The following is a 25,154-nucleotide window of genomic DNA, read 5'->3' on the forward strand; positions in this document are numbered from 1 at the left end:
CGAAGCTGATCACTTCCCCCTCCAAAGAGAATACTTCAAAAATACTTAGTGAATACTAAGATACTTGACACTTAGTTTCTTTATTTGGAATCAAAAATAGATTAAGGACGGGCTTTTAATGACATTACTAAGAACTATTTAATCCCATTAGATATTCTACTTTGTAACTATCCAAAATGACCTAAAATTGCCGATAAGCCAAACCGAATACAGGGGTACTAATTTTTAGCTTCAGCAGTGCAGTTAAAATTCAATATAATCAGGTCGGACCGTTTGTAAGCAGTCGCTTTAATTATTACTTTCATATGAGGAAAATAACTGTTGAAATACATACGTAAAAGTGTTTGAAGACTTCAAAAAGGCAACACAATAAGGAATAGTTATTTTACCCTTACTCCAAAGACTGACTAAAGATCTGCAATTTTTCTTTAAATAAAAAAAATAAAATGTTATATTCAATCAGTCATTGAAAGAGTAAACATTTTTTCAGTCAGCCCACAATACAAAAGAACTTTCTTAAATGCAATTTCTTAAGTAAATATTTTCTTTACCCGCACGTGTCGCGCATCTGACAGGAACCATAACAGATTCGAGTGTTAAGAACCGCAAGCGACTAACCCAAATCACCGAAACCGTTAAAAATGTACCGCTATTGTTTGTAGCTGAATTGCATAGGGAAAAAAAGACTCTCTCTTCAGTGACATTGCTTACAAATTATTTATTTAACAACAATAAAAGACCATCAGCTTAAGCTGACAATACTGGCGAAGTGCATTGTGGTCACGTGGCGCATTTGGTGTGTTAATTTTCGCAAATTGCACTCAAAGTGGTTGCGAGGGTTTGGGGGAAGGGAAGCTGAAACTTTTCACTGAAGGCAAAAAGGAATGAAACTATGTGCCTGCAAATAAAGTGAGAGCATGAGAGCGAGATAGATTTGCACAAGTCTTTTTGTCGATAGAAAAATATTTTTAAGAGTAATGTTAAGCTGGATTGCTGATGTTCAGAGCCTAACGTAGTTATGGAAGGAACAAGCGTAGAACTGTCAAGGTGGTCAAGATATGGTCGAATGATAGCATTCACGACGATTGGAATCCAAATTTTCTCTGCCCAATCAACAAAAGAGGACTGAAACGCACCGTCAACAAACTGGTTGGACTTTATCACTGTGGTTTTTGACAACGAAATCAACTATGGACCAGAATTTCACTACGTGCTAAATCTTGAAAAATACCACTAGCAACACTAAAAGCACCGCAAGGATCGGGCAGGACCTCGAGTTGCCAACCGCTGCTACTTTGGACTGAGTAAGCAATTGAAAAGTAAAACCCTCTCGACGAACAACGACCAAACTCTATAAGTCCCTCATTATTTCAGCATATGAGTGTTTGAACAACAAAGGTTTTGCGGAGGCTCATGTTATTTTGCGCATTGACAAAAACAAATACCGCAGTCGATGGAACGATAAGCTGCACGAGATATGGATATGGCGAAATTTACATAGTTCAGCGAATTAAGAGGCAGCCGCTGTGCTAGCTAGGTCATGTTGTCTATAACCATAGAAGCTGTATCTACGCCAGTAAAGAAGAAGAATAATCCCTGGTTCTGGGAGTTTACTTAGTATTTGGTTAAGTATTTCAATTGCTCCCGAATAATTGTCTACAATTTGAGGCGTCGACTCTAATTAAAATCTACTTGACAGTGGAAAAAGGTCGTATGTAAGCTAAGTGCACTTTACAGAACCACTCAAAACTCACTGAAAGGATTCCTACACGCTATGAGCCAGCACTGTCAGCACATATGTATGTACTACTAGACACAAGCCGAAAGGTAAATGAGTGAAACAAAAGCAGTCCGTTTAGTCTAGCGGTGAAGTATAGACAGTTTCTTTTCAAATTTTCCTTTCCACACTTTACTGGCAAAGCTTCGTTCTTTCTTCGCGCAAGTGCAGCCCGTTGACACCAACTCCAACGCGATCATTAGCAACGTCAACTACGGCAAACCATACAATTTCACTGCAATGCAACAACAAAAAGCAACAAAAACGGGCGCTTACAAACTGTCACTTCGAATAGCTGGACCCTTTGTTATTCTTGTTGCTAAAGTTGCCGGGAGGCTAACAATAAAACGGAGTACAAAACAACAGCAGTGAAGCAAAAATGAGTGAAATAAGTGGAAAAAATATCCAACTGTAAATACAACAAAGCTACATACACACAAATAAATTGCAACAATGAAAATGTATTTTTTTTAGGTTATGTGCAATGGCAACTCCACAAAAAAGTGTCGGCGAACAGCAACAAAAGCCACCGTCACGTTGAAGGTCATTAACATTTTCACAGAATTCGCCAATATTTCTTTTTCTACCTTCGTTGATCTCTGCGCTCTGTGTTTCTGGCTTTTGTACATCGCTTTATTTTATTTTCCAAAACAAATTTATTTCATTTTTACTTGGTCATTGTTGCGATTGGTTATTGTGCAGACACTTTTTGCTGGCTCATTGGGGTATACAGAAATTGCGTAAATAAAAATTAAAAAATTGTGTTTTTTAATAGAAATGAGTTTTATGGTATTATTTTTGACTATGATTTAACAAAACAAAAACTGGAAATTGGATTTAGAAATAAAAAATTTAAAGTCTATAACAGTAAATTTGCCCTAAAAATTCGAATTTTTTACGCAGTCCATTTTGATTTTTAAATTCTCATAAAATCTATTAATTTGTAGAAATAGCTGTTTCCGTGGTGTAGTGGTTATCACATCCGCCTAACACGCGGAAGGCCCCCGGTTCGATCCCGGGCGGAAACAGATGCCAATTTTTTTAAAGATTTCTCTAATATTTATTTTCTAAAATACAATTTCTGCTTGAAATTTTTACGCGTTACGAAAGCCTAGTTATTAAAAGCGGCAAAGGATCTACAATTGTCTGAAATTCACCAATTCCGGTCCTGGGAAGCAAATACTGAAAAAACAAAGGCAGTCTCTCAAAGTTGCAACATTAAATTGCCTTAGAGGAACAGTTACGGAAATCTCGTTCCTGAAAATGGAAAAGGTTTTGAAATGTGTGGCATTCACCAATATCGGTCCTGTGAAGCAAATACTGAAAAAACAAAAGCAGTCTTTCAAAGTGGCAATATTAAGTTACCTTAGAGGAACAGTTACGGAAATCTCGTTCCTGAAAATGGAAAAGGTTTTGAAATGTGTTACATTCACCAATACCGGTCCTGGGAAGCAAATACTGAAAAAACAAGAGCAGTCTCTCAAAGTGGCAATATTAAGTTGCCTTAGAGGAACAGTTACGGAAATCTCGTTCCTGAAAATAGAAAAGGTCTTGAAATGTGTGGCATTCACCAATACCGGTCCTGGGAAGCAAATACTGAAAAAACAAGAGCAGTCTCTCAAAGTTGCAACATTAAATTGCCTTAAAGGAACAGCTACGGGAATTTCATTCCTGAAAAGTTTTTCAAATGTCTGAAATTCGCGAAAATAAGCCATTTCTGGGAGGATACTAACTGGAAAAGATGAGGGCAGCCCCTCGAAATTGTAATGTTAAATTGCTTTTAAAGAAAGGCTACAAATGCATCGTTGCTGAAACGGAATAGGTCTTAAAATGTCTGACACTCCCCAATAGGAGTAATTTCTGGGAAAATACAAACTAGAAAAGATGAGGACAGTCCCTCGAAGCAGTGTTGCCAGTGAAAAATATGTACATACATATACTATATTTTAGAGGAGAAAATATTGGAGCATCTTGTAAACACCCAAAACACTTAGAGCATTCTAGGGCAATTGAAACCCACAGAGGCAGCAAGAACATAATAACAGGCATTGCGAAAGATGCAACTTTAGCTGAACTACCTTTAGCCGCTTCTTGTACAGAACACAACGTTTCTTTATATGGATATTACAATGGATCACTTGGTTTCCCTAATAACCAAAAGTTTCGATGATTTCAATATTGCTATGTAAGCTTTCTCAAAGCAACAAAACATGTCATTGAAAAAAATAAAAAGGAGAAAAGCATAAATTGATAAAATTTTTAAATATTTTCCTACTCTTTGGTATGTAAATATTGAAGTGATGGATTTATTTTTGGAAGGAATTATGGCAAATTTTTTTTTTTTATAAACATTGCCTTAGCTCACAAATGGAGAAGTTTTAGGCTATTGCTTTAAACTTAAAAAAAATTGATGATTTAATCTTCAGATGACAGATTTTTCACGAAATTTTTCTGGCAACACTTCATGGAAGCAATTGAATTGCTTACAGCAACGGAAGCGGAGAAGCAGAAACGTATAGGCTCATTATTCCTCATTCATTGCTCTTATGTCAAAGAAAAGCTAAGGTAGGGGAAAATGCAAGTCGTAATTAATTGTCTAAAATTCAATAGAAATTATATACTTATATAGAAGTATAGAATTCTGCAAAATAAATATGAAATTTGAAAAAAAAATTAATACGACGATAATTTTTCTACACCCAATCATTGCAATGCCTCACTTAATGCAAGAAAACATTTCGTTGCTAAATCATTGAAATTAGCTAATATACAACGTTAAAGAAGAGTGACAGAATTGTTTTCTGCAAGGAAACAATAAAAAAAAGTAGGAGAAAACAATAGACTTGAAACAACTAATCGCAATAGCTCACATAGTGTCGAAGAAGAGCACAAGTGTTTCGACTTCGTTCATCGAAACTATTTTTGAGAGGATGACGATTGGGAGTATCGACAAGTTATTAGTTTCCACAAAGATATGTATGTTACGACTACTTGTAGCAATGTACATCAGAAGACGATAATTTTTCCACACCTAATCATTGCAATGCCGTCACGTTACGACTATTTTTAGCAGTCTACATTGACCACCACCCATCTATCTCTCTCTCTCTCTCTCTCTGCACTACCTGCACTATATATCAGTGGTCGGCATGAGAGAAACTGCGACTGTGCAGAGAACATAAAACATCTTATCCGGTCAAAAACTGCCAACAATCAGTGCTAACTTTATTAAGATTGTTGGAGGAACTGCCAAAAATGATATAATGGTGCCACCGGTATATAAAAGAGCGGAACGATGAACCGGTATAGAAAGCAGTGTCGTTCCCACGTTAGTCGGGTCCACATAACTCGAACGGACACGGATTTTTTATCCAGCCAAGGGCTATCAACCCGACAGAATTCTGCTGTTATAACAACAACAGAAAGCAGTGCTTACTTCGTTAAGATCGTTGGAGGAACTGTCAACAATGCCAGAATGGTACCACCGATATATAAAAGAGCGGAATACATACTCTGCTTTATGAGGAGGTAATTTAAAAAGAGGCAGCAGTCCTGAAGTGTAGACAAAATTTCGTTTCATAGGTTGCCGTCGGTGAATTCAAGACCTTTTCCGCTGTTACCTACTAAGGTAGAGGATTTTTTTGTCACTTAAGTAAAACTGTTAACTATTATTTATCAATATTTATTCTTGTTAGGGTCATCCGTATACATAACATGTGTATGAAAGCATATTCCAACTCATTGTTTTTTTTTTATTCCGTTAGTGCCAAATGCCTAGATTTTACACACATTTATTACATTTTTTTATATTTTTTTATATGATAACATTTGATTAGTTAAATCATAGATATGGTCACGAAACTTCTGCATTTCCAATCAATTTTTTTTTTTTTTTGCAAATTTACATATGTAATCACACTTACATACTTCTGAATGATGAGGAGAGAAATGACCACAGCTTGCAATGCAGAACTCAATTTATACCTAATTTATAGACAGAGGTGGCTATATTTTTGCATATTTTCATATTTCATATAATGCAAAATTCGAAAATTTTTCATAATATCTGATTATTACTGAATTAAAAAAATACAAATAAATTATTTGTTCATATACATAAATACATATGTACATATTTATGTATGTCAGATTATTTCTATTTTTTATTATTTATATTTTAGAACGTATTCTACTTTCATATGTACATATATAGCCCTAAAAGTATACTAGCCAAGTTCCTCAAACTATTTTGTGTATTATATTATTTTTTTATTTTTATATTAAAACAATAGAGTTTCAATGTTCAGTCTTATTCGAGGATGATTTAGTAAGCAGTGTGTCGCAGCACCGATTGGTGGACTCTAGATGACTACTAGAGCCGTGTACATGCTCACTAAAATTATAAATCAAAAGTCTTCAGTCTGTACTTTTTATCAAAATTATATCACTTAATCAATGATATTACTTTCCTTCTCCTTGACCTTCTACAGAACTCTGCAGTACTCCATAGGTTTTCAGATTGGGTTTTCCGATCACATTTGGAAAATATACAAATACAAATAAGTTTTACAGGAAAACTAAGTTAAGCTAAACACGCACAACCTTCCTTTTCTTCAAGCCAATCGCTTGTTTTTTACCACTCTCTAGGAAACTTTCGATTTGATGATTAGGCGAGCATTCATCACTCATCTCTATATAAGATTGCCAAGTTGTCCAGAACTCTCTGAGCGATCGCCAGTCATTCGCACTGTTGCGAGGCCGAGAAAGTTTAGAAATAGCTCCGTAATTGTGGACTACATCCTTTCCACCACCTTTAAGAATAGGGGCGATGAATGCCAATTTCGAGTCTGAAATAAAATTACCAAAAGACAGAGATTTATTGAAGAGAAGCATGAGGGATATACTAAGGCAGGACAATTTTACAGACGGCAGCCCAGCCAGATCCAATTTGAAGGAAGGCTTAATGTCACAAATAGCCCTGGCAATATCATCCTGCGAAAGACACAGTGTGCCAAAACTTATGGATGGAAGTTTATTAGCAGAAAAAGTAGAAGTAGCTTCGGGCTCATCGTGTACATAATTTGATTTTAAGAATTAAGCAAACAAGTTGAAAATTTCACCAAGAGTGCATGCCGACCTTTCACCCCATCCTAAAGCAGAAGGAGTGACCGAAATAGGCCTAGATTTCTAGATTTTGCAAACTTCCAAAAACAGGGTTTGTACTTAGTTCGATTAGACCCCGGGCTGTCAATAAACATTTTATAGAGAAATTTATCCAAATTATTAAACAGTTTTGTGTAGTATATGTACATATTTCGAAATCCTTTAACCATCATAGGGAATTTCTGGCATCTCATATGCAGATGATTGTAGGATATTGACTTCAGACAATTTATTCGGAGACCTGTGTTCGAAATTAAACAATATCTTACTGATCTTTCTCGCTTCTTCTCTGCATGGAGCCTGACACTCGCCCCAACTAAAACCACAACGACCACATTCACGAATTGGACTCAGGAGTTCAGACTGTATCACACTCGATGGCATTACCCTAAGATCTTAAGAACCTTAAGATCTCAGGCGTCGCATTTCACAGTTAGTGTTCCTACGACCGCAATTACTGCCAAGGTACACAGCAGCAACAAAATCCTCAAATCAATACCAAGCAGCTCATGGAGGAAAGCCAAAGAAATGTTGGGTTTGCATTTAACTTTCAAAAGAAGTTTTACAAAAGATTAAAAGTGGTGATTCCCAAACCACCGAATTGGCGCTTAAAAGCGGTATACCTCACGTTATATGTTGTAATTGTGAGAGAATATTTAAATTTGCGAAAACCGCTTGCTCTTCAAATCTAAAGAAGGATGTATGCTATAAACAGCGATTCTCTAAAGAAAGCGATACCACGATGTTGATGAAACTGTTGCCGGTTAGTGTCAGCGACCAATTGCGAGCGAGGTTGTACAGCTTCGTGTGCGATTCACTTGCAGAGATCTGCAACGGATTGTAACGGATTTAAAGAGTTGGCACGTTGCTTGGTTAAAGTTGATACTGAAACTCAGAACTGTCAACTTTAAAATCAAAAGAGGCATGTGAGAATTGGAACAGCTGCGAATTGTTGTCTCCTTCAGAGATGTGCATTCATTGCGATTGACCAGCAGTTATTTTAGCAGTGAGGTCGTTGACTGTGCGCTCAAAACTGCTAAGGGAGTTCTTGACCTCATTAGCAATAGCTTTAAAAGCTTCTTCCACATTAGACTTATATGGATATCCGGTCACAGTTCTAGATCCTTCTGGCTCCGAGTGAATCGTAATAGGTCCTTCAAACTACTTAGCAAAGTCAGTTTCGCTGTAAATGTAGGTTTTCAGACTGGACATTGTCCAATAGGGACATAAGCGGCGCGATTAAATATTTTGTCAGACGAAGGCGATCTGTACTCATCTTGTCGTTCTTTCCACAATTGCCCGGCTTTCGTCACACTGAGATTGAAATATTTCGGTAGAAACATCTTTGCAAACCCCAGCTAAATGGTTCCAATTGACATTTATAGGCTAATAAATTTGCGGTGGGCTCAAAATACTTCGTCAGTCTATGAGAATCGGGAGATCGACTTTTATGATTTCATATAAAAAAATAAAAACCGTAAAAGCTAATTGCCGTAGCATACTTTTTGCTTTATAATCAATACTCCAAACAGCAGTACATATAGTAGAAGTTAAGGCATTGTAATAGATGTAATCAAATTGTTGATCTAGAGAACATAAAACATAGGGAAGATATTTTATGTTCTCTGGTTGATCTGCGCTTTTTGCAGTAATTGTGGTGGTTCGCCTCACATAATATAATTATTGGCGACGCGAATATTAAACGAAGTAAACCTCAAAATTACGAAATCGTAGATCCTAAAAGTATGCTATGTTAATACAAAAAAATAACTGATAACCAGTAATCTTGGCTGTTTAAATATTAAACCAATAGACAACTCTTATTCAAGTGAAGAAAATATATAAAATTTTTACTGATATTATCTCTTAAATGTTGGCAATGCTCAATATGTTGTAATCAAGTAATTGCAACTGATTTGAAAATTTCTAATAAATAACTTTCTAAAATGCATGGAGACGTTTATTCGTACGGAAAGTATTTTTGATGATATCTAGAAAGGGATTCATAACATAAATTATGGCCTTTACCTAGAGACCGGTTTCATTAAGCAATTGGATGGACTGGCTCTGTTGAAAGCTGGTTTTAGTCGTTGTCTTCGATTGTTTTATCACTAGATATAATTTCGAAATAATTCCGGAATAAAGAAAATAGTTTTATAAACTTTCAATTACTAAGAATTCAATAACCGTTATCTAACAGTTCGAACCAAAAATAACTGTTTCCGTGGTGTAGTGGTTATCACATCCGCCTAACACGCGGAAGGCCCCCGGTTCGATCCCGGGCGGAAACAGATTTACTATTTTAGGTAAATCAACCTTCGTTAAGCTACATTCTGACAAAAATGTACCCGAAAATTTAACTGATTTTTCATTGATATTTATTTTGTCGCCTTCAAAGTAATCCCTACCAGATGCAATACACTTATGCCAACGACTTTTTCAGTACTCGCCAACACTTTTTATAAGCACTTTTTGTGATGGTCTTCAGCTCCTTTAGCGAATTTTGTTCAACTAAAAACGGGTACCACGGAGCGGAAATTTGAGTTTGCGGAAGAAGTAAAAATCACCCGAAACCAAATCTGGTGAATACGGTGGTTGATTGATGGTATTCATAGCGTTTTTGACCTTAAATTCGATCACAATCGTGGCTCTGTGCGATGGTGCATCATCTTCGTGTAAAATCCATGAATTGTTCTTCCACAATTCCGGCCGTTTTCAACCTTACACCTTGATTTTTGAGTGGCTTTGGCGTAGTTTTTTTGTTTCGGCTCGTGTTTTTCATCCATTCCGATTATTGCTGACTTGTATAAAAATCACAAAGCACTATTGAGGTGCACCGACTTAAGCAGCTGCTGTAAACAGACTGAATAACGGATCGCTCTCATATTTGGCATAGTAATTAAGGACCAACTTCGCAAAAACACTTTTTTGAAATATCATTTACCAGGGTATTTAATTACAGTTTCCGGTTGCTTTTTTGTCACAATGTGTTTTAAATTTTAAATCGATATTAACAGCTTTAAATGTAATTAATTTTGAAGACGTGACTGTTTCCGTGGTGTAGTGGTTATCACATCCGCCTAACACGCGGAAGGCCCCCGGTTCGATCCCGGGCGAAAACAGGTAAAACCGCTTTTTAGGTATAACCCATCCGAAAGTAATTATGAGGGATTTTGAAACTGTAAAAAATGAGTCTCAGGGGTTGTTGCCTTGGATTTGGTTGAATTTAGATGATATTATAATCCGAATATGTAGAGATGAAATTGGGAGTTTGAAAATTTTGAGTGCTACTCAGTCATGTGATACAATATGTATTATAAAAGAAGACCTTGACCTTAAAAGCTCTTTCTTTAGAAGTACACTTTCTCTACTCGTCATTATTAAAAACGTTTGTAAAACTCAAAAATGCATCCATTATTTTAATTAAATTAAAGAAGCCATCAACTTGCTTGCGAAAGTATGAGAAGTCCAAACTTTGTTTCCGAAACCACCACAAAATAATCGCATACCAACACGTACTGTCGTAAAAGATTTAGTACCCACGTGTAGTTTTTAAAAACCCAACAGTTTGAGACCTGTTTCTATAGACTACAGCAGCTACACTGGTTACCATCGAAAATAGCGTAAAATGCAATTAAAATGTGCACTATAAAGTAGTATAAAACTGAAAAAATCGCCCAGTCCTTCGTCGCAAGTAAACCAGCCATCAATTCTTACACTAATACGGGGAAAGACAATGAGATCCCTTACCTGTAGGAAATCTTAATTGAACTGACAGTGGAGCTGAGAGTAATTTCTAAATATAAGAGTTGATCTTAAAGGAGATTTTGATTTTCATCTTTCAAGAAACGCTTTACTAGACGCCAAGTACTGCCAATTATACACTTTCTAGTTCCATGAATTATGGTTTGTTACTATGTTTTCACTATAATGAGAATATTTAAAATACTATTAAGGTGGGAATGCGAAGTCAATAAACCCATTGATTGATGCGATGTGTGGTAAATGGTGCCGTCTTGTTGAAACTAAATGTTGCCGAGATCACTAGCTTGAATTTCAGGTGTCAAATAGTCGGTTGTCTTATCAAGATAACGGTCGCCGGGCAATCATCACTTTCCTACTGAGTCGAGAACGCTCTCCAACAATCCGCTTTAGCACGTTTCCAATGTTTACAACAACTGCACCAATACACCCTCAAATGACCATTCATTGCCACTAGTATGGAATTATCCATTAATGCCATCACCCAATGCAATCTATTCATAATTCAGTGCTGATGACATGCTCGACTTTCGCACCCACCACCTCGTTGTGGTGACAATCTTGCACCCTAACCGCGACCACTCCCAGCTAAACCCAGCAACTTTGTCCACCACAGGCGATTAAATGCAGTTGCAAAAAGTCGTGCTGATATGATGATAGGCTGTCGCATACATATACATATATACAATGCAATTGGAGGGTAAATTGCATAAGAAGCCAAGGTTGTGGGTTTGGCGCTGGCTCTTTGAACAACTTTGAAGTGTTCTCACTTATATCTGCGCCGTCTATTGAATTGAGTTATTTTACAGAATGGACAGTCGTAAAATTTAATGATTATTGTTTGTGTGGCAATGGCAGTAGGAGAGGGAGCTGCCACAATCTCGCCAATACAAATACTTAGTGCCACAAACTGGTGACCGAGGTCAATTAAAGCGATGATCGCACGATAAACATCTCAATTTGCGTAAGTTTTCAGTTTTGGGTAGTGGTTTAAAAGTAGTAGTGCTTAGTTAGCAGAAAGCATTGCACTTTCTTTCAGTGATGTTGGAAAATAAATAAAATTTAAAAAGTATTTGTTGTCTCTTGCTTCATATCTTGAGACTTGACAAAATATAATTCAACTCTGACTACTAATAGAACTTTTAGTTACGCCCTTAATGTAGACAATTAGCTAATTGAGTTAATTAAGGGGCAGTCTGAAACGCTCATTAAGCTTTACTAAAAAGCTTGGACGAGAAACCGCAGGGAAGTACCATATATAATGAGTATACTGAAGATAGATATCCTGAAGTACGTCTAGAGTCTACCAACAAGAACGACGTGATGTTAAAATGAAATAAAACAAGTAAGGAAGGGCTAAGTTCGGGTGTCACCGAACATTTTATACTCTCGCATGATAAAGTGATAATCGAGATTTCATTATCCGTCATTTACATATTTTTCAAATACCGTATTTGTGTAAAGTTTTCTTCCGCTATCATCATTGGTTCCTAATGTATATACTCGTATTATATAGAGAAGGCATCAGATGGAATTCAAAATAGCGTTATATTGGAAGAAGGCGTGGTTGTGAACCGATTTCACCCATATTTTGCACATTTCATCAGAGTGTTAAGAAACTATAACATACCGAATTTAATTGAAATCGGTTGAGTAGTTCCCGAGATATGGTTTTTGGTCCATAAGTGGGCGACGCCACACCCATTTTCAATTTTTAAAAAAAGCCTGAGTGCAACTTCCTTCTGCCATTTCTTCCGCAAAATTTAGTGTTTCTGACGTTTTTTGTTAGTCGGTTAACGCGCTTTTAGTGATTTTCAACATAACCTTTGTATGGGAGGTGGGCGAGGTTATTATCCGATTTCTTCCATTTTTGAACTGTATATGGAAATGCTTGAAGGAAAAGACTCTATAGAATTTGGTTGACATAGCTGTAGTAGTTTCCGAGATATGTACAAAAAACTTAGTAGGGGGCGGGGCCACGCCCACTTTTCCAAAAAAATTACGTCCAAATATGCCCCTCCCAAATGCGATCCTTTGTGCCAAATTTCACTTTAATATCTTTATTTATGGCTTAGTTATGACACTTTATAGGTTTTCGGTTTCCGCTATTTTGTGGGCGTGGCAGTAGGCCGATTTTGCCTATCTTCGAACTTAGGCCTTCTTATGGAGCCAAGGAATACGTGTACCAAGTTTCATCATGATATCTCACCTTTTACCTGCCAGTTACAGCTTGCACGGACGGACGGACAGACGGACGGACGGACAGACAGACATCCGGATTTCAACTCTACTCGTCACCCTGATCACTTTGGTATATATAACCCTATATCTGACTCTTTTAGTTTTAGGACTTACAAACAACCGTTATGTGAATAAAACTATAATACTTTCCTTAGCAACTTGTTGCGAGAGTATAAAAATTAACAAAATGATGGCAATGTGACCACCACGGCTCCATTTGCATACCTGTATCCCCACCCGTTTATGCCAATTTTCGATGACCCGGCGCAGCATTTCTGCTGGAATTTCGTCTATATTGCCCTGAATGTTGTCTTGAAGCTCCTTGAACATTGCTGGTGGATTGAAGTAAACATTTAATTTAACATACTCTCAGAGAAAATAATCTATAGGCATTAACTCGCATGATCTTGGCGGCCATTTGACTGGGTCATTTTTCGAAATTACTTTGTAGCTTTCTTGTCTTTAAAAAAATTTTCTTTCTCATATTTCAAGCTCGACAGTGAAAGTGATGCAAATGCAATTAACGTATTCGGTTGGGATATGCTTCAAATAGGTACTATTAAGACACCAAATGTGCACATTAATTTTTTTTAAGGATGCTTCAATCAACTTTTCTTATAAGAAATCTATGAGTTTCGAAATTTCGTACAAATTTCTCGAATATAGTTCGGAAAAAGTGCAGGTGATGAATTCGAGGTTTCATTTTGAGAAGAAAGTTACTCACTGCAGGCTTATGGGGGATCAGTTCGATTCAAACCTGAGTCCATTTATTTCGACTCATTTCAAGTATGAGCAAAATTTACATTGTAAAAGAATGAGTGACAAAAGGAGAGAGCCAGCTCATAGTCTGTTCAGTATGATCCGTAGAACATTTCACGCATAAGCGATTTCCCCTTTTTGGGTTTTAAGTTATGAGTTACACGGGGAGAGACCCAGCAATATCTTCATATTCTTGTATTAAGTTCGAAAGTTGAAAAAAATTCCATAGATTTTTATCTACAAAATATTAGAGGTTGTGTCTCGGATGAACGTTTCAGAATTAGAATTCCTGTTTTCGTAATTTTTATTCAATGAACAAATTTTTATGGTCCCTAAAAAACTTCCCCTTAAAAATCACCCGAAAGCGGTTTTAGACCCATAGTTGCTCAGGAAAAGTTGTTCAGAATGATCTGTGGAACATATGTATCTCTCAAACGCGAATTTTCCTTTCGGGTTCCTTGTAAATCAGCCTGCTCTAATGTACATACATATTTACAAGACTTAACGGTATTTTAGTTCACTGAATGTAAATATACATACATACATACGTATAAGAGTATAATTGTTTAAAAACTATTCACCACAATGCCCACACTTCTGAGAAAACATTTATTCTCTGGCGTGAGTGTAATCTGTTTCCGTGGTGTAGTGGTTATCACATCCGCCTAACACGCGGAAGGCCCCCGGTTCGATCCCGGGCGGAAACAGTTATAACTTTTTTGTATTATTATTTATGTATTATTAAATTTTATTTGCATGTTAATTAAATATAATTAATTAATTATATTGCAAAAATTCTTTAAGTTAAACTCTTTATTTATCACTTCCTGTCTTTTATTTTAAATAATGGTTTCAACTGATTTATTATTAATATTGTTTATTTCGGTATTCATATTATTTATTTAGAATCATATTTGCTCACAAACTTTATATGAAAGCCTAAAAGTACGCTACATTTTTTTTGTTTTCTTCGCAGGGAATTGTATTTATTGTACAGTATATACTGAATAATCACTACTAAGCACCATAAAACTAAGTTGAAATGATGAACAATTATGAAAAATTAATCATTAACTTTAACTATAATGGGAAATATGCAGTTATAAAAACTCGATTTATTTTTGAAATAAATATTTTAACGTACTTAACCTAATAATGGTTACTTTGGGCAGCAGAAAATCATAAGAGACTGGAAACTAGTACGTATAGTTATTGTTTCGATGAATTTGTATACATTCCTTAAGCTTTAGATTATCATATATGATACATGTTGCCCCTTTTCAAATTTTATTTGAACAATCCAAACTGAGCGCAGAAGTATGTACATACATATGTATGGATGTATTACTTATGACTCTTTGCGTTCCCGCTCCAGTTTTTTAACTTTCTTTTTCAAATTAATCTCATTAAAATTGTCAGAGGAAATAAATTGCAAAAATTATGAATGGTTAGACATTTATGTGTGTATATATTCCGCATATTGATGTGTCCTATGTACATATTATTCGCGCTGAACATCTAAATGGTACTCATTTGCGCGAAAATTAATATAGAAAAGTGCTTCTTTTCTAAATTTCTAATACATTTTTAGCTTGAATAATTATTTATTTTTGCTAAGTGTATGCCATACAGCTTCCTTGTTAATGGTAAATAACTTCTAAAGCGACATTTTTTTGAATAAAAAAATAATAATTATCTAATGAATGAATTAACGAATGGGGTGTTACCTCAATCTTTTCATTTGGAACTTATGAACTCACTGAAAATCGCTTCAGCACGCAAGAATCAAAAATTTTCAAAAATCGAAGCAAAAATGTTTAAAAAACTAAAAATAATAGCACAATACAGTAGAGGCCCGCTAATCCGGACATGGCCTAATTCGGATTCCACTGTAATCCGGACAGGTTTAAAAAACTCAAAATTTCTATTATGTCCTTTGTAATCCGGACCGACATTTTCTATCCGTATTCTCTAATCCGGATCACATGTTTATTTTTCACTACATTCGCTTTTATGCTTTATTGGTTAAAGTTTTTTTTTTTGTTTTTTTTTTTGAAACATGTGTATTATTTGTTAAATAAACAAACAGAAATTTATAAATATTTTTTCATAATACATAGTTCTGATATGTCTTTGGTAATTTCCTTATATTCCGGATAGAGGCCGATTTTAATTGATCCGGATTAGCGGGCCTCTACTGTATATGAACTACATATGTATGTATATTATTAGAAACACTACTTTATTAGGAATTGGGGTTCTATTGAATAACTACAGAAGGATACAGAAAGCATCTATGTATATAAATGAATAGCCAGGCGGTATTGCATTAAGCTTCCTGTCAGCTCAACACTCTACTTATCCATAATTTGGGTTCTCAGTCAGATAATTTGTATTGCTAAATCGTTAAATCAATATTATTTATACTTAATAATTTTAAAATGAATTTTGAATAATTTATTTAACAATTTAAATGATCTAATTGTTAGCAATTAGTGTATAAAACGGTGTCAAAAATTCACTTCACAGTTTCAGCGCCACTGTATTTAGCACAAACATCCACCTTTCCTTGGCTTATTTCACCACATCATAATTAATTTGGCTGTGTCTAAATTACAAAACTAGAATTATAGGTAAAGTTTGTGTATTTTTAGATATTTGTTGCAGTCTGTGTTATAATTCTACTGCCTCTAACTAGCTTCTGTTCAAAAAGCAAGTGTTGTGAAGTACCGTTATAAGCATCGGTGGTTCAGTGGTAGAATGCTCGCCTGCCACGCGGGCGGCCCGGGTTCGATTCCCGGCCGATGCAATCTACTTTTTTGTATTTTTCGAGATTTTTTCATTTCAACTTCAAAAAATAAAAAAAATATATACATATATATATTTTTAATTCATAACTATAAAATAGTTTCTCGGCTAACCTAAGTAGTATGCATTTTGTACTTAAGAATAGTAAACAGATATTTTAAATATATTTTCGTTACATATTATATAACATAATACAATTCAATTATTATTTCAGAAAGTCAGCGATAGTTTTATGGACTTTTTGATTAAATTTAGCTACTATTTATTCAAATGTTGTTCTTTTTCACCGCATACTCAAATAATAATTTTTTTTATTTCAGTGTCTTCGACACGGTGAACTGCAAGGTCTTTGGTAAGTAAAAACGTCACTTTATATTTATCTATTTGATACTATTTTGACTACCAATATTATATATATTTTTGTATTTAACCATTTGGGGTTATTATATTAAACTTGCTCAGACATCTAGTTATTATGTGCTCTACTAACCTGATTGTGGATGGTGCAATATCATAAACTGTCAATTTTTTTTAACGATAGTCTTAACCTCTTTCGCTGATGACGTCATGAAGGAATATATTTTTCCGAGGTATTCAACTAAAATTGAAGAAGCACAGAAGTATTTTCGAATACATTTGTTTCAAATAAATTTAAGTTATTCCCATACATTTTGGAAAGGGAATTCCTCAATATATCAAATCACTCTGTCTTAATTTTCAAGCTGTCCATGCCGTCGAAAATGTACGAATAGATTGTTAAGAAGGAAATAATATAGGTTATGGGCCTGTTTGGCCATATGAACATTAATTTGATTTATATAGATCAATAATGACATATAATGATAGATCATATGGATCAATGGTGACTAATTTATTAGCTTTCAATGCGAAACAAGCTCAAGTAAAACTGAAATCTATGAGATCAGTTTAATGGATTGTCATCATTATATCGTCTTATCCCTTTAAAGTCTGCGTAGCTGTTCTCTGAGGTAGTGTCCCAACCCTTTTTCTATTTGTTCTCTTTATCAATGATATTTCCTCATGCAAGTTTTTTTCTTTTTGTGAGTGATCAGTGTATTTACCAGGAATATAATCAAACGATTTGATGATCCAATCGGGGCGTGAAGCTCAAAGGTTTAGGATGATGTCTCAGCTGATTAATTAATTGGTTCGTTGGTTAATCTTTGTCGCTTTAGTAAACACTTTCATACGGATGAATATTATTTCTAACTCGAGCTATACTTCAAATTTTCTCCTAAAATCTGTTAATACGTTTGGAAATTTGAATATTTATCTTGACTTTCGCACGTATTGACTTCGATTTTCATTTACTGTTCATTACACCCTTTACTTGTTGCTCTCTGGCGTAGTTTAGAATTGTCAATATGTTAAAGTCAACTCACAGGATCTTCAGCGAATTTGCCCGCCTCCGGCAAACATTTTCGCATCTTTTCCGTATTAACGTTCCTAATGTTCACTAATATTCCAAGGACTAAAAGGCGGTTAACGTAACTATGAAAGAACTTGTTTTTTTATATATATTATATATAGGGTGTTTTTTTTTTGAACTACTAATCTTTTTCAGTCCCGTCACGAAATTTCCTTGGAAATACCCTAAAAAAATTCCCTGAAAATTTTAGCTCTTAATATTAACATTAAGAACTGGACCAAGGCCTGTAAAAATTTTCCATAGAAAATACACTACAATCGTGAGTTTTTATCTTTAAATTCCTACAGATCAGAGGTATTTTATGGCATCGCTTTGACTTTAGACGCATATTTTTCAGAATTGTTCACTTTACAAAAGTGCCCAGTGCAACAAAGTCGTAACTCACACCGGCGAGATAGTACGGGGCTCTAAACCCGATTTTTCCAAGAATTTCGCATTCTTTGTATATATGTATGTATCTCGTAAATGACAGGAGCTATAGAAAAAATTAGTATGGCTTCAAAATAAGTCTCAGTTTTGGCGATCACCTCTGCATTCGACGAAAACTTCTTCCCATCGACCATTCTTTCAACGATCATCTCTTCAATCGACAAATAATTCCTCCATCGAGTATTCTTTTGAGATCTGAGAACAGAAAATAGTAGCTGGGGGTCAGAACTGGAGAATACGATGGATGCGGAAGCAATTGGAAGCCAAATTTATGGATTTTTGATGTCGTTTTCACTGATTTAGGACACGGCGCATTGACTTGGTGAAGTAGCGCTTTCCGTTTGTTCAAATGTGGTCGTTTTTCGGAGATTTTGTCCTCAAAACGCTCTAATTATGCTATGTAATAGTCGCTGTTGATGGCCCTTCCTTTTTCAAGGTAGTAAACAAAAATGATCTGAAAAGCATCCCAAAATACAGACGCCATAACCTTGCTAGCCGACTGTTGCGGTTTTCCACGGTTTGGAGTGGGTTCATCGTGTGCACTCCACTCGGATGACTGTCAATTGGGCTTCGGAGTATAATGATGGAGACATGTTACATATATTGTCACACATCGATGCAAAAATTTGGTTTTGTGAAGATTTCACATCTTCAAATACTACTCCGAATCATCAACTCGTCGTTGTTTTTGGTCAAAAGTGAGCTAGCGTGGCGCCCACTTTGCAAAGAGCTGTCTAAACCCAAATATTCGTGAGTTATATGATATACACGTTCAGTTGTTATCTTTAGAGTGTCCGCTATCTCGAACAACTTCACTTTATGGTCATCCAAATACATTTTTTTAATTTTTTTTTGATGTTTTCGTCGGCAACAACCTCTTCAGAGCGTCCATCAAAATTTGAGGCCATAAAAATTTGTCTATCCTTTCTAACGTGGTCTCCTCATATAAGGCAGAACTATTTGCAGTTAACCACTTTTTGAGTCTGCGAAAGATGTTTGCATGTGCGGATGTAGGTTGGTCCCGCGTGAGGGTTGTATTGATATGGTACGAACGGGGGGTGTTCTCGTATGTGGGTTCTGTTGGTGTGGTGTATTGAAGTGTGACAGTGTTGTGACTTTGCGTACAGCTGCTTGGATGTGGTGGTTTTAGGGGGAGGCTTATCTCATTTAACCAAACAGAGTTTTATAGTTTATGGTTTGTGGTGCTATATTAATTTAAAGACTTTTCAGGATACTAAATATCTTCTTCTTATAGTCTATACTCACCCTAATATCTGGTATGTAAATAAAAAATAATGATGTATTTTTACTAATCGTTAACTTTATTAGAATTCATTGATTTTTATGCTCGAAAAATTCTTGATATAATTTGATGCCACATATACAAATACAGACCTATGTATAGTATATACATATCTAGTATAAAGAACATTTGTATTTAATATTAGCATTCCTATATTTTTTAATAAAAATTTTCAAACAATTATAATTTTTAATATGCAAATGATTGCTAGAACTCAAGAGTTTATAAAAATCAAAATTGTCAATTCAAGAAAGATCTAATAATATTATGAAAATTTAAGTGCTAATAGCAAAATGAACACCTCGAAAAATATTTGGAAACAAATTATTTAATTATCCATACTTAAAAGTTAGTTAATAATATTGATGGTAAGGTAATTTTCAAAACAACTAATATTTTTTAGCTACTAATTAAGCAAGTAACTTATGAGTACAGAACTATAGCTGGTACTTAAACATGTTGGCAGAGTTGCCATGTCTTAATAATGTAATTTTAACTTGCAACACTTTTCGGTTAAAACTAAAATTCACTTATACGCATAAACCTAATCTAAAAATGTGCGCGAATTGAGTAGAATTAAAATTTGAAAATGATTAACTAATTCGATTTAAAAAAAAAGTGTAGAGTTTTTGCTTAACTTAGCCACTTGCGAGTCTAAGATTACTTATTTGACTTAAGTCTAATGAAATGTTAAGGGTTTTAAGGGCTAATGTTGGATTCGTTGTCACATGAGCTCCTCCTAAAATGCTTATGGCTTACACCGGCAGACGCAACACGATGGAAAGAGAAACCAGTCCATGAAGATGCCCTTGCAATCATTGTCCGGATCATAGGCTAGAAGGCGATGCCATTTATACTTTTGCTCACAACCACAGTCGCGATCACAGCGCGATGTTGCTGGCGTGCTAAATGGAAAATCAAAATTAGCTTTCTAACTAACTACGAGTTGAGAAAAAAGTTAGCGTTAGAAAAATCAAAAACTCACGTGCAAACCTCCTGATGTATGGCCTGCTCGAAGTGCTGTGTATTGACAATGGCGCGTATTTTACCCGCCGAATTGGAGGCCCAATATGGCGTGACGATCTCCACCTTAGACTCGCAAGCGTCCACTCTTTAAAAGTTGTTGAAAGTTATTGTTCATTATTTTTTAAGAAATCTTCATTGCCTTGCTTACCTTCCCGTATTCTGCCCAGCATTCGCAAACGTATTCGTACTTGCTTTATTCGCATTCCGATTCGCCTGTCGCTTGTTGCGCAACTTGCCGAAATAACTTTCGCCAGCTTCCTCAGCATGTGGTTCTGTGCTGCCCTCGTCATCTGGTACCACGGCCGGAAATGCGCCTGGTGGTATGAAGATGTCGGGATCATCAATGAATCTGCGCTTGCGTTTCTTTGTTTGTGATTGTGGTCCGCCAGGCTCGAGATTCATCTCGAAGTCACCATACATTCGTCGCATTAGTGCCTTGTTGTCATCGATGAAGCGTTCTATTTTATCACTGCAACGAGAAGAGTGTCGGAAATGTGGTTAACACAAAAGTGATTTCAGTATGGGATATTAAAATTTAATTTCACAAAGTGTTAGATCATCTTAGGTTATGTTAGATAAATAGACCAAGAATAAGCCCATTTGGACAGCTAGCGATGTCTGTTCATTGTGATGCTCAAATCTCCAAGGTATGGATTAAAAACACAAATTTACTGAGACGGCCAACATCAGTTCCAGCTAATTCGCCTCGTTCGTAGAAAGCATAGCAACCGTATGCTTCAAACTTAGTCTGGCGAAAGTTGAACAGTGAAAGAGAGACCTAATGCACGAAGAGAGAAACCCCTGTTCTTTCCCATCCTGACAAGATTTGGGTAAGGGTGCCCTTTCCTCGCTTTTCTGTTCTCATCGGCTTTACTATATAGGACGACTCTACTGTGGCCCGGCATCCCGCGAAGCTTAATATGAAAGCGGCTGGTGCGACTGCTATGAGGTCATGCACTTCTTCACCAGGTTTGAGCTCACTGTCCACGAGGAATTCGGAATTTCTTTCTCTGAGACCCTTAATACCCTGTTTAGCGAGTGCGATTTTAACGAACGCCCTCCTCCAGACAAATATATCATAGGACAGTATTGCCTTAGCCACGGTTTCGTAAGGCCAACTATTTGTGGGAACAGTAGAGTCGCTTCCCAATAGCTTCTTTACAACAATATAAGACAACCAATGCTTTTCTCACCATCTTCTCAATATTGAGATTCCATGATGATTAAGGATGAGGCCCAAGTACTACATCCTGGCAAATAAAACTAATTTAGTGTTTTTTGGTTTCCGTTTCCTTCTGGCAAGCTCGATATGACATTCAAGTACCCTTGTCTTAACTCGTTAATGGTATCTATGAGTTTTTTTTTTTAATAATAAAAGCAACATCATTTATATACTCTATCACCCGAAAGCTTTGTCCCTCGAGTTCTTTCAATGGGTCATGCAGCAACGGGGTGTCTCTATTCATCTTTCGCAGTGCTCGCTCTCTGCTCTACTGACAGTTCTGTCACAGAGAAGACATAATATGAGATGATTGATATTCGATTCGACCTCAAAAACTGTCCACGGCACGGCACCAATAAACTCTTCCATTTGCACACCGTTAAATGATTCCTTAATCTCGACAATTTTTCCTACACATATTTCTTAGATAGCTCTTATGCCTCCAACCATGACACAACGGCGTGTAAAGCAGTATCTATCTACCTGCCTTTGATGTAGGCATACTGAGCCTTCGATATCTTATCTCTTTGTATACTTCCCTGATGTTCGGGTCTATAAGCCTCTTCAGCCGCTTCAGCCTCTTTATCAAAAACGACGAGAGTCCATTAGATCTGAAACTTTTTGCATGGAGATGAGAGCTTTTTCGGCCGTCGAAATGAACGCCACCTTTATCTGCCTACAGTTTGCGTCGATTGGGACCAATCAACTTCATGACACCCTTAACGTCAGCTAAAGTTACGCATATATGATACATCAGGTCCCGGGCACTTGAATGGTTTGAACGGATTTAAGGCCTATGTGAAGTGGCGCTCGTTTAGAAGGTCTAAGAAGGCTGTACTACCTTCGTGAAGCCCTCCGAGGGGCACTGCTTCAGTGGATGAATTCCTTGGAAAAATTTGAATATTATTCGCTGCTCGAAGTCCCGTCACCATCCTCATTTTTAACCTAACATATGTAGGTAGTCATAGCATCAAAGCAAAAAGGAAACTACAGAGAGGATCTCTATCTATGAGCTAACAGTCTAAGTGCTAAGTGCTTTGGATAATTTTAGTCTGCCGCCGATAAGGTACAAAGCCTGATACCTTTATGATACATATACACATATGAAATATCAATTGAACTAATGAAGACACGTATTAAATAATTTTCCTGTTATGTCTAGTAATAGTAGTAACCAAAACTACAGTTACAACTGTCAAATGCTACGACTATGTATAACAGTAATAACAGCTTGAGTGGGCGTGTGCTCACACCTCTCGATTCACTCATCTGTCATAATAATCTCGTAAATGCATGTATCTACCTCAATCGCAATGGAATCTCATTGACGAAACACATTTCTTACTATTGATGCATATATTATAAATATGCTATTACTCATTCATTCATTAATTGTTTACATTGCAAATCTTTTTGCGCGGGTTTACAAGTTGTACATGTACTCGTCTCAAGTAGTAAATGAAAAGAACATTTTTTTCTAATTATTTGCCACGTCTTTTTCGACGTTTGTGCCCCCGCAGTGAACTTGACTGCTATTGGTATGTTTTTATATCATGTCTCATACGAATGTTCTTTTCCAAGAAGGCGTCAGAGATTTACATATGTATGTAGACATGCATGGCTTTTCACTTCTCAGACACTTCCGAAAATCATTAAGTGATAGATGGGTGTGATTGAATATTTTGTACCGTAAATTTTGTTATGAGAAATCAATGGAGTTACTCTAAGTGGGCTCATTATTAGAATTTAATGTAGTTGTGTTCACCTGGGGCTGATGAAAATCGAGAGAACCTAGGAGACCACTTCCAAAAAATTGATTTTGAAGCCAACTTTCTTTGACTCTTATGAATTTGAAAGGCATCTGTGGTATGTGCATATATGTAAGACTTCAGACTAACTAAATTTTCCGTAAATGGTTCCTTGATATTTCCGGTTTTATGTGACTAAAGTTTGTTGCTTCAATGATCGTATTCGACTATTGTTTTAGTGTCGAAATTCGATTTCCAAATCATTTTCATAAGTACTGCCGTGTTGTCAACCTTTAACCGAACAAATATCAAAGTATGTTCTGATTACATCGACCTGACAGTCGTGAGAACGTACAGATTGTTCTCTATTTAGCTCTGCACCTCGTGTTTTTTTCTCCAGCAATAGATTGAAGAAGTCACCCGATATGGTGTCTCCCTGTCTGAAACCTCGTATCGAACAGCCCGAAGAGGTCCTTTCCGATCCTGACGGAGCTTTTGGTGTTGCTGAAAGTTAGTTTACACAGCCGTTTTAGCTTTGCTGAAATACAAAGTTCTGTCATAGAGGTAGTTCCTTTTCGTGCTGTCGACGGCGGCTTTAAAATCGACGAAGAGGTGGTATGTGTCTATCTTCCTTTCACGGGTCTTTTCCAAAATTTAACGCATGGTGAAAATCTGATCGATAGTAGATTTTCGAGGTCTAAAGCCACACTGGCTGGTGCAAGTATTTTAATGAGGTTCAGTCTTTCACACACTACGCTCCATAAGACCTCAGGTGCGATATTAAGGAGGCTTACCCTCGTAAATTGGCGCAGGTTTTGAGGTCATCCTTAAAAAAAAAAACTTACTCTTACAAAGAAGCTGATGCATGCACCTTGTCAGTTCTTCTCCGTATTTGAATAGCTCGGCCGGTAATCCATGGGCCCTGCCGCTTTGTTCCTATTCAGGCAAGTAATTACTATTCGGACCTCATCGTATTAGGGCAATGGAACATCTATACCATCTTCTTCGATTGGGTAATTGGGTTCGTTCTCGCCAGATGTTACACTTTCACTGCCATTCAGCAGGCTGGAGAAGTGTTCCTTCCATAACTTCAGTATGCATTGGACATCAGTGACTAGATCACCACTTTGGGAAGTACAAGAGTATGTTCGTCTAATAAATTTGGATGCTAAAACCATAACACGTGTTAAGGTAGATCTACGTGTTCTTCTCTATATAAGTAATAGATAGATAAACCTCTTTGTAGGTTAAGGTACATTTAATAAGATTATCTTATATTAAGAAAAAAACTACGGATCCACTGAATCATTCTGGGTGGCGCTTGTGCCTTTTAAGGTCGTAGCACTCATTAAACGGAATTTCAGCGGAAGCGAAAGTAAAACTCAAAACAAAAACAAAATGTTAATCTGTCGCACTTAAATATTACAAATGTGTTTTATATTTATTTATAATACTTATATGTATGC

General features: G+C 36.2%; 1 protein-coding gene and 5 non-coding genes across 6 annotated transcripts in view; 5 read left to right on the forward strand and 1 right to left on the reverse strand.

Annotated features, from left to right (window-relative positions):
* Positions 1–2,732: 2,732 nt before the first annotated feature.
* On the forward strand, positions 2,733–2,805 carry Trnav-aac. Its single transcript has one exon. It is a non-coding gene; the product is annotated as a tRNA-Val (tRNA).
* A 6,353-nt stretch (positions 2,806–9,158) lies between these two features.
* Trnav-aac lies at positions 9,159–9,231 on the forward strand. The gene has a single exon. It is a non-coding gene; the product is annotated as a tRNA-Val (tRNA).
* Positions 9,232–9,989: 758 nt separating this feature from the next.
* Positions 9,990–10,062, forward strand: Trnav-aac. The gene has a single exon. It is a non-coding gene; the product is annotated as a tRNA-Val (tRNA).
* Positions 10,063–14,336: 4,274 nt separating this feature from the next.
* On the forward strand, positions 14,337–14,409 carry Trnav-aac. Its single transcript has one exon. It is a non-coding gene; the product is annotated as a tRNA-Val (tRNA).
* Positions 14,410–16,440: 2,031 nt separating this feature from the next.
* Trnag-gcc lies at positions 16,441–16,511 on the forward strand. The gene has a single exon. It is a non-coding gene; the product is annotated as a tRNA-Gly (tRNA).
* Positions 16,512–19,937: 3,426 nt separating this feature from the next.
* Positions 19,938–25,154, reverse strand: part of LOC120769499 (protein spaetzle 3) — a 75,566-nt gene continuing 70,349 nt past the window's right edge. The window contains exons 5-7 of the mRNA XM_040096530.1: positions 20,867–21,187; positions 20,678–20,803; positions 19,938–20,597 (exon numbers count right to left, since the gene is read on the reverse strand). Of these exons, the coding sequence (XP_039952464.1) occupies positions 20,441–20,597; positions 20,678–20,803; positions 20,867–21,187 (604 nt within the window). The 3' untranslated portion in view covers positions 19,938–20,440. The remainder of the gene's footprint in view (positions 20,598–20,677; positions 20,804–20,866; positions 21,188–25,154) is intronic.

The sequence above is a fragment of the Bactrocera tryoni genome, chromosome 2 (genome assembly GCF_016617805.1).
Source record: "Bactrocera tryoni isolate S06 chromosome 2, CSIRO_BtryS06_freeze2, whole genome shotgun sequence".
NCBI classification, from domain to species: domain Eukaryota; kingdom Metazoa; phylum Arthropoda; class Insecta; order Diptera; family Tephritidae; genus Bactrocera; species Bactrocera tryoni.